Genomic DNA, 16,290 nt, shown 5'->3' with positions numbered 1-16,290 from the left:
GGTGACATTACAAGGCATAAAGATTTCACCTCAATAACTTTCTAGCTTTAAACAGCTGCCTTTGTGAAGATGATAAAACAGCTCTAATGATCTTGTATAACCCTCCCCCTTTCTGAATATTGAAAGAGTGACCCAGAAAGGTTTGATGACTTGCCCAGGGTCACTGAGTTATAGGCCCAGGACTAGAACTCAGGTCCTAGCTCCCTGTTGAGGCTTTCTTCCCATTACATTAGTGCCAAAGGAAGGTAAGAGTTACAGTGGCACTGGGGGAGTTTTAGGCATTAGTCTTATAACATAAAACTATATCCTTATCAAAGGAAAAGCCACAGATGTTACAGGAATGCCAGGTGCACTGTGGAGTTAAGGATTCCTTTCCTTGTACCAAATTTGTCATCTACAGAGTTCCCCTCGGCTTTGGACTTTATGAATAAAGCTATTCATAGTAGGACACACAGAACTAAAGCAATGATAAACTAGCAGGTAAAAAAAAAATGCAGATATATGAAAAATGCAGATGGTAGGATGAAGTTGAGTTAGCTTTCTAAAATCAACAAATACTGAGTGCTACCTCTGTACAACTCATTGTGTTAAGTGCTGAATGTGTGTGCGTGTGGCTATATGAGTGAGAGAGACATATACGCAAGGATAAGACAGAACCCAGGTCTTCGAGGCTTGCAATGTAGTTGCTGATAAAAGACTGTAAACATCAAAGATGACTAATAATACGGAGTACATAATTGTTAAGTAAGTGGCATAGATAATGTGTCTGCAGGAGTTCTCAGAAGGAGCAATCACTTCCACGGGGTGTGTGTGGTGGAGTGCGGAGGGAGGGGGAAATGGCAGACTTGTCAGGCAAGGTGCTTCAAACAAGATACGGCACTTGAAGTGAACCCAAGGGATGAAACACTCTCAATAAGAAGGAAATGGCACGAGCAAACACTGGTGGTCTTAATGTCAGAGAAGGGAAAGAAATTAGGACTTAAAAGGAAGGACTGACCTTGACAGTTAAAGTACTTGTAGGAGTGGGAAAGTGCAGAAAGGTGTTTGTTGTTATTGTTGTTGTTGTTTTGGTTTTTTTTGAGATGGAGTCTCGCTCTGTCACCCAGGCTGGAGTGCAGTGGCGCAATCTCGGCTCACTACAACCTCTGCCTTCCGGTTTAAGAAATTCTCCCTGCCTCGGCCTCCCGAGCAGCTGGGATTACCGGCGCCTGCCACCATGCCTGTCTAATTTTATATTTTTATAAAATATAAAAATTATATTTTGCCATGTTGGCCAGGCTGGTCTCCAACTCCTGACCTCAGGTGATCCGCCTGCCTTGGCCTCCCAAAGTGCTGGATTACATGCGTGAGCCACCATGCCTGGCCAAGTACAGAAATATTTTGAACACAGAACTATAAAATCTGGAAGAAGTTATTTTAACAAATGTCTTCGAAGGGGACAACTGTGTGTAGGACTGGATAATGACTGAAGATGAAGTTGCCTTTGGGGGGTACCTCACTTCAGCCTGAGACAAGGGTTGACTTGAGGTGAGAAGGGTATGAAGTGGGGTGGCAAGGGACAGGTTCGCAAGACCTGCGGAAGGAAGAGCCAGCAGACCCCAGTGGCTGGCTGGCTGAGAGGCAGGTGACAAGGAAGCAGAGAAAGTCATGAGAGAGAGAGCTCTTCACAGCCTAAAGTTAGGCAGCTGGAAGAACATGAGTAAAGAAGGAAAGCTGGCGGACAGGGAGCAATGCAGAGCCTGGTTTTGGAAGTGTCAAATCTGGGAATATCTATATCGCAGTGTCCAGTGGGCATCTAGAGATGGGGTTCTGGGGTTCAAGAGAGAAGAGCTGAAGATTAAGCATAGGGGTCTTCCCAATGGACAAAGAGTTGTGAGACTGAACAAGATTTCTCTGGGAGGGAGTGTAATGAGAGAAAAAACAGAATGTCAAACTGAAGCACCAGTGCGCCCCCCACCTAGAAGGTGATGGTGGAATGGGGTGTTCAGAATGGAAAACCAAGACAGTCTGATGCCAAGAAAGGAAGGGGGAGAATGTCTCGTGGGAGACAGTTGTCAAGAGCAAAAAATGCTGCTAAATCAGTTATGGGGACTGAACACATATTTGTTGAACAAATGAATGAATGAAAGCAAGCCAGTCCTTGGTTTTGAGTCATCTCTCCTCAGTCAGAAGAATGGGCAGAGTTACCTTCAGACAAAAGAATTTCAATGAGTTTTACTCCATCCTTCCCAAAAAAACACATTTCTTCCTCCACAAGTCATCCTGTCCACCACACAGACATCCTTCCCTGCTTCCCCTGGTTCCCCCATCTTCCTTCCCAGTTTCCGCAACCCAAGCAACACACCTTCGGTGTCAAGGGAGACAGGAAACTCCAACTGGAGTTTCCACTTCATTAACAACTCTGCCTGTGGCTCCTCTTACATAAGGGGATATGTGGCAATGGGGTGGGAGAGGAGGCTGAGTTCTAGCCCCAGCTGTGCTCCTAACTAACTGTGTGACTTTGGACAAGGTGCTCAACCTCTTGGGATCTGGGCTTTGACATGGAGAGGAGGACAAAGGTCCATCGGGAATCCAGACAAGTTCTGAAGGTCCCTTTGAGCTCTCAAGTCTACGATTTTATTCCCAGCAGGTCCTTGCAACACCCTCAAAGAAGGAAGTGAGTGTAAGACCCAGAAAAATGACCGACAGACCTCTTTCCGGGGCGAAATGCCAGGGCAGGCGGGGTGTACCATGAAAGTGAGAAAGCGTTGCCCGGGCCTCGAGAATCACCAGCGACCGATCTCACTCTCACAGCTAGGAAGGATCCCAACAATTCCGAGGGTGACTGTCACCCCGCACCCCATCTTTTATAGACTCCCAGACGGCCGAGAGGCTCTAAAACCCCTGCGGGAAAATAAAGATTTCTTTCCCAGAGTCCTGCGCTGCTTTGCAAGTCGGATTCCGGCAGACACGATCTGCAGCCCGATGACACAGTCTTTGGAAGGAGCGACTGTTCTCGCTCCGCTCGCTCCGAGTTCTAGGGACGCCTGGCTACCCGCGCCGTGCCCCGACGGGCCGGTGTCCGACCCCGGCCGGAGCTGCCAGGCCAGCGGCGCCCTCGCCCCGGGCCCTCCTCCCAATCCGTCGGCCCCGCTGCGGTCTGCAAACATTTCCTGCCCCCACCCCCACCAGGAGCTTCCCAGTTGGAGAGAGTTGGTCGCCCAGCCGGCTCAGCGCTCGCAGTTGCCCCAACTCAGCTCCCCCGGCCGCCCGGCGCTGGGGAGCGGCCCCGTCTGGTTGCGGAGCAGCCCATCGGGGAAACCCAAGCGCCAGCACCAGTGGGGAGTCTATTGGTAAGCCCAGAGCTCGGGCGAGGAGGGGGACAACTGGCGGGGTGCCCGAGGCCCTGCTCCCTTCCCCGTCGTTACCTGCTCGCTTGCGGGGGTGTCCCGGGGCTGCCGGCCTCTCCCGGCGCTGTCTCCCCACGCAGTTGCCCATGCTGGCTCCTCAGCCAGTCCCCATGCACCGGAGGCGGCGAGGTGGTCGGCTGCTCCGCGCTCCTGCCCCGGACGGCGGCGTCCCGGGTCAACGGCTCCGGCCGCCCGGCATCTGGCGCTCCCCGATCTCCCCCCGGGGGCGCGCTCAGCCCCCGCGCTGGCTCCGCCAAAACTTTGCGGGCCAGGGGAGAGAGGGAGGTGGCAGACTCCCTAGCACGGTCCTAGGTGGCCGGGCCAGGGGGGCCCGCGACGGTGCCCGGCCGGAGACCAGCTCCGCTGGAGGGGCGGAGAGAGGGGGCGGGCACCGCCGCAGCTACTCCCGGTCGCTCGGGTCTCCAGGCAGGGGCCGGCCCCCTGGAGCCTGTCACTCACCTGCCTAACCCCGCCCCAGGCCGGCCCCGCTCCCTACCGCCGGCTCGCGGTGCGCGCTCCGCCGCCACCACCCGCCCCAGGTGTGCATGTGACCGACAGCACCGCCCCCTCGGGCTGGGCCTGATTTTCTCATTGGCTTCCCCCGTGGTGCGTACCGCCCCTCTCCCCACCCAGCCAGGTGCCCGCCCCCCCGCCCGTCTCCCGGGGAGCCGGGCCGGGAATTATTCGCCCTCAATGGCCTCCGGCTGCGTGCCCAGCAGCCGCCTTCCCTCTCGGTGCCACCGCCCCATTCCAGGCCCCGCCCCTCCCTGGAACTGCCTGGCTAGAAGCCGGCAGACACGTGACCCGGTGTGCCCCGCCCCCTCGGCCTTCTCCCCGCGATTGCCTCGGGAGGCGCATGCGCGGAGAGGCCCGTCTCTTGCCACCGCCCATATCCCCTCCCACGGTCTCTTGTTCGCGTCATGGCCGCCGCCGCGGCTCTGGAGGCGGCGGCGCCTACGGGCGCCCTATGGGGCCTCGTGCACGACTTCGTCATGGGTCAACAAGAAGGCCCCGCTGACCAGGTGGCTGCAGGTACGGCAGACGGCGCCGCGCGCCTTCCGCATGGGGACCAACAGGAGGGAGCGGCCTCAGTACAGGCGCCGGGCGGGAAAGGAGGAGCGGGTGACTTTGAGAGATTGGTCTCAAGGCTGGTTAGTGAGCACCGCGAGCTTCGGAGCCGTAACAAGTTGGAGAGTTGCCTGTGTCTTCCTTAAAACCATTTACACTTCTCATCTCCCTATAGCCAATTATAGGGAATTATTACATTTTACAGATGAGGAAACTGAGGCTCAGCGAGGGCAAGAGGACTTGCGCAGGGCTGCAGACCACGCAGGAGGGGGAGCTGGGACTCGGACCCAGGCGTTCACGTCCGAACCGGGTGCTCACGCCACGAAGCCACGCTGTTTGTGGGAGGTTGACGTGTGGAGGTGCATCCTCGCAGCGTCCGCTCCCGTCGCGTGGCATCCTGGGAGTGGCGGATGGCCCCGCGCTCTGACTGGCTGGAATTAAGAGGAGGCGAGGAGTCGGGCCAGGAGGAGCTGGAGATGTTCTGGGTGTCCTCCTTAAGACTTTCTCTCCGTTTCTTGCCAAAGTTCTTGATTAGTTTTCTCCGTGACGTTTTATGTGGCGTTTGTTTTTATCTTCTTCCTAGACCCCCACTTTCCTGCTTTTGACAAGTTCAGAGATCTCTTAGTTCAGACAGCTTATCTAAAATTAGAATAAAACAATTTCCAGGCTTCCGTGGAGTTCTGAGACTTTGCTCTTCTAGGAAAAAAAAATCTACTAAAAAGTTATTGGATGTTAGGAAGGCTTCAGATCTTGGGTTTAAGTAACTATAAAATTATCTAATGGGTAGTTTAAAAAAATTTTGGAAATTTCGCATGCTTGGAGAGAAGTAAGGACACATTTCTCTTGCAAATTGAGCGTATTAACCTTTAGAATGTGTAAGAAAAGAATAGTGAATCTGCTAGAAATAAAATACTTTGTTTGTTAGCAGTATTCCACTTTGATTCGGTCATGCACTATTGTTGAACACATATTATTCCCCAAACATGATGCAAAGCCTAAGGAATATAAATACAAATTAGGTTAGATCTGTGCCCACTGGGAACTTATAGTATGCTGGGAGAGGCAACCATTCTATAAGAGGGATGTGCAGGGTAATTTGGAAGCATCAAGGAGCAAATACCTGGTGTTGCCACCAAACTTAACATCTTACAATTTTATGAAATGTAGTGTATTATCAGTGTTTACAATTTACAAGTACAGTGTCTTAATAATGTCGTTTTCCTTCATGTTTTATTATGAAAATTTTTAAATATCCTGCCAAGTATAAAGAATTTTATAAGGAATACATCAGTTAGGATCTATCCTATCATTAACATTTAATATTACTTGCTTTGTCATACAGCTATCCATCCATTTAAATTGCAGATACCTGTACACTTTCCTTTAAATACTTTGGCATGGATGTCATTGACTAGAGTTTGTTGACGGTTTATTTTGGTGTAAAATTTATATCCAATGAAATATATAAATCTTTAAGTGTACATTCACTGATTTTGACTAATGCATATACCTATACAATCCAACCCCCTACCAAGATACAGAACATTACTATATCAGTGTCATTTGTGACGAGTCTTTCACATTTATGCAATATGAAAACAATAATTACTGATTTTTTGAATTCAGAACATACTTTGAAAAAACATCTTGAATGTCTTATCGTGAATAAGGGCTTCTAAATTCTTCTCTTTTTTTTTTTTTTTTTTTTTGAGACAAGGTCCTGCTCTGTCTGCCAGGCTGGAGTGCAGTGGTGAAATCATGGCTCACTGTAGCCTCGATCTATGCTCAAGCAATCTTCCTGCCTCAGCCTCCCGGAGTAGCTGGGACAACAGGACGTGTGCCACTGTGCTCGGCTAATTTTTGTATTGTTGTGACAAGGTTTCACTATGTTGGATAGCTTGGTCTCTAACTCCAGGACTGAAGCCATCCTCCCATCTCAGCCTCCCGAAGTGCTGGAATCACAGGCATGAGCCACTGGGACTGCTCAATTCTTACAAACATTTTTGCAAAATTTATATTTTGTTTCCGGAAAAAAATGATCTAAACTATTGTTTAGTTTGAATTCAACTCAGCTGATCTAAGACTGTAACACTAACCCTGCTGTAATTTAGCCCTCTTAAGAAAAGAAAGTTGGTGCTGGGCACGGTGGCTCATGCCTGTAATGCCAACACTTCAAGAGGCCAAAGTAGGCAGATCGCTTGAGCCCAGGAGTTTGAGACCAGCCTGGCCAACATGGTGAAACCTCGTCTCTACCGAAAATACAAAAATTAGCCAGGCATGGTGGTGCATGCCTGTAATCCCAGCTACTCAGGAGGCTGAGGCTGGAGAATCACTTGAGCCTGGGAGGCGAAGGCTGCAGTGAGTGGAAATCGCGCCCCTGCACTCCAGCCTGGGCGACAGAGCAAGACTTCCATCTCAAAAAAAAGAAAATAAAAGAAAGTTGATACAGAGGAATAGTAACAGATAAAAGTTGAAAAGGTTTGGTGGGGTTGGATTCTGCATAACTTTGGATTCCAGGCAGAGGGATTTGAATGACCTATTATATGTGCTAAGAGTTATTGTAGATCCTTGAGCAAGGGAGCCATAAAATGAAAACGAATTTGACAAGGATTAAGTTAATATTGTCAGTCTTAGATCACAGCCCTAGTTAGGGCTGTTGAAGGATAACAGAGTGTTGAAGCGTTTATAGAAATAAGATGTGCTTTCTAATCCTTCAGCCTAAATCAAGCTTTGTTAGTGCTAAAGGGACCGGCTAGCTTCCTGTTCAGTCACTCAGAGTAGCAACCTACAAATTTAAATGCAGAAGGAACACCCTTTGATCACAAAAGCAGCTGCTGCCACCTTTGTTTTGTACCTGGATTCCTGGTGAAAGTGTCAGCTGTAAAGAAGGTGCAGGCGATGGGAGGGAAATGACCTGGCAGCCTAAGGGTTAAAGGCCTCTTGGGCAAGCCTTCAAAGCCTGCCACTACCTGACCCCAGCCTTTTTTTCTCACTGCTCCCTGGACATTTAATTCCAGGCAGCCACTTTTATTCATAGTTCCTGAATGCTTTCCTTCCCAATTCCCTCCACTAGCTCTGTGTAATCGAAGTTAGACCTGAGAGTCAAGGCCCAGCTTGAGTTCCCTACCCCTGCCCAAGTGTTTCCTGATTAACCCAGCCAGACAGCATCTCATACTTCAGAATCTTTGTAGTACGCACTTTTTTCTCAACCACTCATGTATTTAGTGGACTAGTTTAGTAGCTGCTGCTGTATACATCTCCACATACTACCCTCCCAGTTGTACCACCAGAATCTCCTCATCAGTAGGTACACAATAAAAACTACTTGAGTGAATGCAGTGAGAGATGTTGAAGGAAGAATCTGTGGAATTTGAGTTCTAACTAGTTATTATAAGGCTTGAAGGAGAGAGAGGACTCTAAGAAGACCCCAAGGTTTTGAACCAGAGGATGAGGAAAAGAAATACTTTGTCCAAAATTGGAGGTTGGGACAAGAGCTGATTTTGGAGAATGTGATTTTGAACACATTGAATTTGCAAGTGATGGATATAATTTTTTTCCTTTTAGTTATTTGGATTTTCCTTCATTTCAGTCTTTATTGTATTGTATTTTTCCATGTCTGTGATTCCCTAAGAAGACCGCTATTTCTTAAGTCAAAGTGTTAAAGAACAGTAAAATACAGTTTAGTGAAATATCTGAGGCCATTATCAGCAGAAAGGGCATTTTGAGAGCTTGATTGGAACCTAGTCCCAATTGGGATTTTTCTCTCTCCTGCTCCTCATCCTCCCACACTACCCGCTTCCCCTCACTTCCCTTTGGCTGCTAGTCCAGATTCTCAAGAGGCTTCAAATCCATCAGACAGAGATCTGTTTGTGCATTCTGTGTCAATGATCACATAAATACTCCTTTGACTTCCCAGTGCCCCCACACAAACTGGTGCCTTGCTAAGGAAAGTGTGGGTAGTTAGGAGGTGCTAGTAGGTCCATTTTTAGAGAACAAATCTTGAACATGTTGGAAAATCTTAGACCCTCCTATGAAGGGAAATGAACGTACACTGATTTTTTCCTTAATGCCAGCGAAAATACCCTTAGGAAAATTAACTCTCTGTTAGCTTTCTTCATCCCAGGAGTCCGAGTGCATAATTAATAGTATTTCCAGGTATTCTGGGTGTGTTTGTTTGTTTGAGATGGAGTTTCACTCTTGTTGCCCAGGCTGGAGTGCAATAGTGCGATCTCCGCTAACCATAACCTCTGCCTCCCGGGTTCAAGTGATTCTCCTGCCTCAGTCTCCCGAGTAGCTGGGATCACAGGCATACGCCACCACGCCTGGCTAATTTTGTATTTTTAGTAGAGATGGGGTTTCTCCATGTTGGTCAGGCAGGTCTCAAAACTCCTGACCTCAGGTGATCTGCCTGCCTTGGCCTCCCAAAGTGCTAGGATTACAGGTGTAAGCCACCATGCCAAGCCTGGTTATTTTTAATTTTGGAGAATTTGCAATATTAAAAGAATTAATCACTTAAAGTTAGTGGCCTATGGTCCATAAACCCAGGACTTTTACTTCTTTCTCATGCTAACCCAGTCTCTGTTTGTATCACTGTGGTAACACAGAACTTGTTACACTGTGATTGTTTGTTTATTTATTTTAGAAGCAGGGTCCACTCTTGCCCCAGCTGGAGTGCAGTGCGACCTTGAAGAACTTCTGGACTCAAGTGATCCTCTGGCCTCACCTTCCAGAGTAGCAGAGACTACAGGCCCATGCCACCACACCTGGCTAATTTTTTTTGTAGAGAACATGGCCTTGTTTTGTTGCCCAAGGTGGTTTCCAACTCCTGACCTCAAGCGATCCTCCAGCCTCGGCCCACTGTGATTGTTTTAAATGTCTTTCTGGGCTAGGCATGCTGGTTCATGCCTGTAATCCCAGCATTTTGGGAGGCCGAGGTGCGACGATTGCTTGGGCCCAAGAATTTGAGACTAGTCTGTACAGTATAGTGAGATCTTGTCTCTACAAAAATCTTTAAAAATCAGCCCAGCATGGTGGTGTGCCTGCAGTCACAGCCACTTGGGAGGCTGAGGTGGGAGGATCACTTGAACCCTGGAGGCAGAAGTTGCGTTGACCCAAAGATGGCACCACTGTACTCCAGCCTGGGCGACAGAGCAAGACTCTGTCTCAAAAATGAATGAATGAATGAATGAATGGTTCGTCGTTCTGCTCCAACAGACTGTGAACTTCCCCAAAACTCCCTGCCCATATTTCTATCTTAAACCCTAACATGGTACCCGATTTATAATATTCAGTAAATGTTGACTGAAAACAAACATATGGCTTTTTTTTAATGTTTTTGAAGACAGAGTCTTGCTCTGTTGCACAGGCTGGAGTGCAGTGGTGCGATCTCGGCTCACTACAACCTTCACCTCCCGGATTCAAATGACTCTCCTGCCTCATCCTGCCTCAGCCTCCCAAGCAGCTAGGATTACAGGCCCATGCCACCATGGCCAGCTAATTTTCTTTTTTTTTTTTTTTTTTTTTTTAGTAGAGACAGGGTTTCATCATGTTGGCCAGGCTGGTCTCAAAACTCCTAACCTCAAGTAATCCACCTGCCTTGGGCTCTCAAAGTGCAGGGATTACAGGTGTGAGCCACCACGCCTGGCCACCATTTTCCTTACTCTTCTTTACTGTCTTGTAATAGCTTTATTATCTCATTTTTCTCTATTTTTTTTCTACTTTTATATTCACTTTTTTTTTTTTTTTGAGGCAGAGTTTCGCTCTGCAACCTAGGCTGGAGTGCAATGGCATGATCTCAGCTCATTGCAACCTATGCCTCCCAAGTTCAAGTGATTCTCCTGCCTCAACCTTCAGAGTAGCTGGGATTACAGGCATGCACCACCATGCCTGGCTAGTTTTTGTATTAGTATAGACAGGGTTTTGCCACATTGGCCAGGCTGGTCTTGAACTCCTGACCTAAGGTGATCCGCCCACCTCGGCCTCCCAAAGTGCTAGGATTACAGGCGTGAGCCACCATGCCCGGCCTTATACTCACTTTTATGTTTGTGCTGCATTGATTCAAGAATTTTATGAAAGATATGAAGACTAAAGGGCTTTGCCAGGAGAGTTCACCCACATACTGAGATTCAAGGAATCACATGCAAATGGCTATTTGTAATTATAAAGCAGCCATTTTCATATTAATGTATGCAGAATTCCGAAGAAGCATTTTTCTCCTTTTCTTTTTTTTTTTTTTTTTTTGAGATGGAGTCTCACTCTGTTGCCCAGGCTGGAGTGCAGTGGCGTGATTTTGGCTCACTGCAACCCCTGCCTCCCAGGTTCAAGCAATTCTGCCTCAGTCTCCTGAGTAACTGGGACTACAGGCTGAAGCCATTACGCCCAGCTAATTTTTGTATTTTTAGTAGAGACGGGGTTTCACCATATTGGCCAGACTGGTCTCGAACTCCTGACCTGGTGATCTGCCCGCCTCGGCCTCCCAAAGTGCTGGGATTACAGGCGTGAGTCACCGTGCCCGGCCAGCATTTTTCAATTATAAAACTTGAGGCAACCTATGAGAGTAGGAACTAACTTATATAGGGCATAATGGAACTTTCTCTGATGATGGAAATGTTCTGTATCTTGATTGGGACCTTGGTTATTTGGGTGTATACTTTTATTAAAACTTATAAACGGGGCCGCGACGCGGTGGCTCAAGCCTGTATCACAGCACTTTGGGAGGCCGAGACGGGCGGGATCGCGAGTCAAGGAGAGTCGAGACCATCCTGGCTAAACACGGTGAAAACCCGTCTCTACCTAAAAACTTACAAAAAAAAAAAAAAAAAAAAAAAACTAGTCGGTGCGAGGTGGCGGCGCCTGTAGTCCTCAGCTACCCGGGAGGCGAGCAGGAGGAAATGGCGTGAACCCGGGAGGCGGAGCTTGCTGAGTTGAGATCCGGCCACAGCACTCCCAGCCTGGGTGGACAGAGCGAGACCTCCGTCTCAAAAAAAAAAAAAAAAAAACTTATAAACGGCTGGAAGCAGTGGCTCACGTTTGTAATCCCAGTACTCTTTGAGGTCGAGGTGGGCGGATCACAAGGTCAGGAGATCGAGACCATCCTGGCTAATACGGTGAAACCCCGTCTCTACTAAAAATACAAAAAATTAGCTGGGCGTGGTGGCTGGTGCCTGTAGTCCTAGCTACTCGGGAGGCTGAGGCAGGAGAATGGCGTGAACCCGGGAGGCGGAGCTTGTAGTGAGCTGAGATGGCGCCACTGCACTTCAGCCTGGGCAACAGTGCGAGACACTGTCTCAAAAAAAAAAAAATGTATAAAACTGTACACTTAATATCTGTGCAATTCAGTGTGTGTAAATTTTACCTAAATTTTTTTTTTTCTTGAGACAGAGTCTCGCCATGTCACCCAGGCTGGAGTGCAGTGGTGCGATCCCAGCTCACTGCAAGCTCCGCCTCCCGGGTTCACGCCATTCTCCTGCCTCAGCCTCCCCAGTAGCTGGGACCACAGGCACCCGCCACCACGCCCAGCTAATGTTTTCGTATTTTTAGTAGATATGGGGTTTCACCGTGTTAGCCAGGATGGTCTTGATCTCCTGACCTCATGATCTGCCCACCTCGGACTCCCAGAGTGCTGGGATTATAGGCGTGAGCCACTGCACCTGGCCTTTACCTCAATTTTTTTAAAAAATGAAAAAATAGAAGGTACTGAATGGGCCTTATTTGGCACTTCTTGTCTTAGAGCCTTGAATCCAAAGATAGACCCTAGTCTGGCATCCATGGAGGGTTTTGATGGTATGCTGAAGAAAAATGATTCAGTTCATTGATATCCTTTGCTATTAACAGTTGTTAGTCCCCTATGGCTTCGTCTGTACAATTGCTAACTCTTTCTGTGCCCATTTTGAAATTAGTTTTAGATGGGTTGTTTCAGCAGTTTTCTGTACTGTATACAGCCAGGGGGTTCCAAGAAAGTACCCTTTTCTACCTTCTCAAATGTTGCAATGCCCTTTTATGATTCCTAATCCAGAAATAGGTGTTTCAGTTTATGTAAGTGTTGCCATTAAGGAATTCGGTGTAGAACCCAACTTGGTTTGTTTGGCTTGTTAGTCTGGCTGCTACCCCTTCCCCCACCCTTACAGTCTGCTCATTTTTTCCCTTGGCTCTTTCTCAGTAGCTGGGGCAGCAGCTGGGCCTTCCACATCCTGGCACGAGTGGGCTAAGAGTGCCTGATGTCTAAATTGGTGCCAGTCACGAGCTATAAGTCCTAACTAGAGCTCTCATTTTCCTCAGTCTTACTGGATGACTTCTTACTGTAGTGCTAGAGTAAGTCTCTGTCCAACTCAGCTCATAACTGTTGCTGTGAGACCACAGACTTTAGGAAAACTGGAAGTTTAGGATTTCTTAAAAGTTCTCTTTGACTTTTTCCAGCGTTGGCACAAACTGACTAGTTAAGGTTCTGCATTTAGAGGTAGGTGGATTAGGAACCCAGAACAGGCTCTGAAAGTAATTCTCTGGTTGTCACACTTTATTTAGCTACAAGTGTTCAATGTGAACCAAAGCCTTATGAAGATTGTTAGCCTTTTACCCTGTTTCTCCCTTGAAAATACATTCTAAGATGCTTCTGTTCAATGTATGTGAGTTACTATTGTGCTGCTAAAATTGCATTTAAAGGCCAGGTGCAGTGGCTCACATCTGTAATCCCAGCACTTTGAGAGGTCAAGGCGAGTGGATTGCTTGAGCCCGGGAATTTGAGACCAGCCTGGGCAACATGGGAAAACCCTGTCTCTACAAAAAAAAATACAAAAATTAGGCAGGCATGGTGGTGTGGTGCATGCCTGTAGTCTCAGCTACTCGGGAGGCTGAGGCGGGAGGATCACTTGAGCCCAGGAGGTCAAGGCTGCAGTGAGCCATGATTGTACTACTGTACAGAGCTAGACCCTGCCTCAAAAAAAAAAAAAAAAAAATCTAAATGATATAGGTAGATACTCCTCCCTCCAGTAGGTAGAGTTTAATCTTCCCCTCTCCATTGAATATGAGCTGGACTTAATGAATACCTTACAAATAAAAGAGTACCAGAAAGAGAAAAATAGTAACTCTATAGTGCAGACACCTGGCAGACGTACCTTAACCAGGTGATCAACATTAACATTGCCAGTGATGGCGAAGCCATGTTACTATCTTATATTCCTGATATGATATGACATGATGAGAAGGGTACTTCACCTCTGTGATATTCTTCTTTAAAACCCATAACCCCAGTCTAAACATGAGGGAAACACCAAACAAACGCAAATTGGGGAATCTTCTATAAAGTACTTCTTTAAAACTATCAAGGTCATGAAAAACAAGGACAGACTAAGAAACTTTCGCAGACCAGGAGAGACTAAGAATTCAAGATGACTAATTGCAATTTGGTATTCTTAATTGGATCCTGGAACAGAAATTCGGCATTAGTGGAGTAACTAGTGAAATCTGAATAAAGCCTAGAGTTTGGTTAATAGTGTGTATCAGTGCTAACCTAATCTCTTAGTTTTGACATTTGTACATAGTTTCACAGATGTGTGCCATGTAAGATGTTAACATTAAGAGAAACCGAGTGACAGCTATACGGGAATTCCGTACTGTCATTGCAACTTTGCTATAAATGTAAAATTATTCAAAAATGAAACATTTCTTTTAAAACAATAGTCTACCTCTCAACCCTTAACTATGCATTTTCCCTCCCTGAAGGCAACAAATGTTATTAGTTCCTGTTATATCCAGAGATGTAAATAAATGCAAATAAAAATCCCCCCCGTTTAAAAACAATACTACGCACATATTATATACACTATACACGCTGTTCTGCTTTTAGATCTTGACTCATTATCAGTATATATATAGCTTCAGTCTTTCTTCATTTGTCTTTTTAAAAGTAGCAACAAGCCAGGTGCGTTGGCTCACGCCTGTAATCTCAGCACTTTGGGAGGCCAAGGCAGGCAGATCACTTGAGCTCAGGAGTTCGAGACCAGCCATAGGCAACGTGGCGAAACCCCATCTCTACTAAAAATACAATCCAGCCTGGGTGACAGAACAAGATGCTGTCTCAAAAAATAAAAATAAAAGAGATTAAAAAATAAATAAAAGTAGCTACAGAGAATTCCATTGTATGGATGTACTGTAATTCATTTAACTGGTTTCTTATTGATGGGCATGTGTTTGCAGTCATTTACTATTGTGAATAATGCTGTATTGAATACCGTTATATGTGCATTATTTTACACTTTTACAGTACAGTTAGCCCTCTGTATCTGGGTGTTCTGCATCCTTAATTCAACCAACTGCAGATCAAAAGTATTTGGGAGAAAAAATTGCAACTGTACTGAACATGTATAGACTTTTTTCTTGTCATTATTCCCTAAACAATACAGTGTAACAACTATTTGCATAGCACTTAGATTGTATTATTATGAGTAATCTAGAGATGATCTAAAGTATACAGGAGAGTGTGCATAGTTTGTATGCAAATACTCTACCATTTTATGTAAGGGTCTTGAGCATCCACAGATTTTAGTATCCTCAGGAGGTCCTGGAACCAATTTCCCATGTATATATATACCAAAAGATGACTAGATAGCTAGAGGATAAATTTCTGGCTTTCCTGGGTTAAAGCCTATATGCACCTGGAATTCTAAAGGTGTTATACTGCCCTCAATATAGGGTTGCACCAATTTATAATCCTACCTACAATGTTTAAGAATGTCTATTTCTGAATAGCATGACCAAACATAGTATATTGCTAAGTTTTTTTGTCTTTGCCAGTCTGTTAGATTTTCTTAAAAGGTTTCTGTGTAGTTTAATTTACACCTTTTATTGTGAATATTGTTGGGCACCTTTTCATACATATTTACAGTTCCTTTTATGTGGAATGGCTATTCATTTTTTTGTTTTGGCCATTTTAAAAAAAATTTTATCTATCTATTTATTTTTGAGACAGATTTTCACTCTGTCACCCAGGCTAGAGTGCAGTGGCACGATCTCAGCTCAGTGTAACCTCTGCTTCCCGGGATCAAGTGATTCTTGCCTCTCAGCCTCCCAAGTAGCTGGAATTTACAGGCATGCGCCACCACACCCTGCTAATTTTTGTGTATTTAGTAGAGATGGGGTTTTGCCATGTTGGCTAGGCTGGTTGCAGACTCCTGGCCTCAAGCAGTCCACCTGCCTTGGCCTCCCAAAGTGTTGGAATTACAGGCACGAGCCATTGTGCCCTGCCTATTTTTGCCCATTTTAAATTTTGGCCTTTTCTGCATTGATTTGTAGGAACTCTTTATATATTGGTAAACTGGCTTTTTGTTATAAGACTTGCAATTTTTTTTCCCAGTTTGTCCTATGATAATTATTTTTGCCTTGTAGAAAATCTGACTTTTAAAACCAATTTTTTTTTTTTTTTTTTTTTTTTTGAGACGAAGTCTTGCTGTGTCACCCAGGCTGGGGTGCAGTGGCCGGATCTCAGCTCACTGCAAGCTCTGCCTCCCGGGTTCACGCCATTCTCCTGCCTCAGCCTCCCGAGTAGCTGGGACTACAGGCGCCTGCCACCTCGCCCGGCTAGTTTTTTTTGTATTTTAGTAGAGACGGGGTTTCACCGTGTTAGCCAGGATGGTCTCGATCTCCTGACCTCGTGATCCGCCCGTCTCGGCCTCCCAAAGTGCTGGGATTACAGGGCTTGAGCCACCGCGCCTGGCCTAAAACCAATCTTTTATGGCTTCTGAATTTTATCTTGTTCTTAGAAATTTTCTCATATTTAAAAAAGGTATTTTGGTGAAAGATTTAAAACCAATGTTTGTTTTTGTTTGTTTTCCAAATGTTT

At 46.3% G+C, this 16,290-nt stretch overlaps 2 protein-coding genes across 4 annotated transcripts in view; one reads left to right on the top strand and one right to left on the bottom strand.

Annotated features, from left to right (window-relative positions):
• The window catches only part of UBTD1 (ubiquitin domain containing 1), a 63,836-nt gene extending 60,023 nt beyond the window's left edge, over positions 1–3,813 (bottom strand). The window contains exon 1 of the mRNA XM_017880162.1: positions 3,408–3,813. Within this exon, the coding sequence (XP_017735651.1) occupies positions 3,408–3,477 (70 nt within the window). The 5' untranslated portion in view covers positions 3,478–3,813. The remainder of the gene's footprint in view (positions 1–3,407) is intronic.
• MMS19 (MMS19 cytosolic iron-sulfur assembly component) overlaps positions 3,177–16,290 on the top strand; it is a 41,547-nt gene continuing 28,433 nt past the window's right edge. For 2 of the 3 annotated variants that reach the window (XM_017880115.1, XM_017880108.1), the window contains exon 1: positions 3,976–4,421. In XM_017880115.1, coding sequence (XP_017735604.1) covers positions 4,310–4,421 — 112 coding nt within the window. In that variant the 5' untranslated portion in view covers positions 3,976–4,309. Of the gene's footprint in view, positions 3,333–3,975; positions 4,422–16,290 lie in introns of those variants that run through there. The other variant, XM_017880122.1, reaches the window with a different exon arrangement.

Source organism: Rhinopithecus bieti, unplaced genomic scaffold (genome assembly GCF_001698545.2).
Source record: "Rhinopithecus bieti isolate Rb0 unplaced genomic scaffold, ASM169854v2 scaffold_425, whole genome shotgun sequence".
NCBI lineage: Eukaryota > Metazoa > Chordata > Mammalia > Primates > Cercopithecidae > Rhinopithecus > Rhinopithecus bieti.
This window is presented reverse-complemented; position numbering and strand designations above follow the sequence as displayed.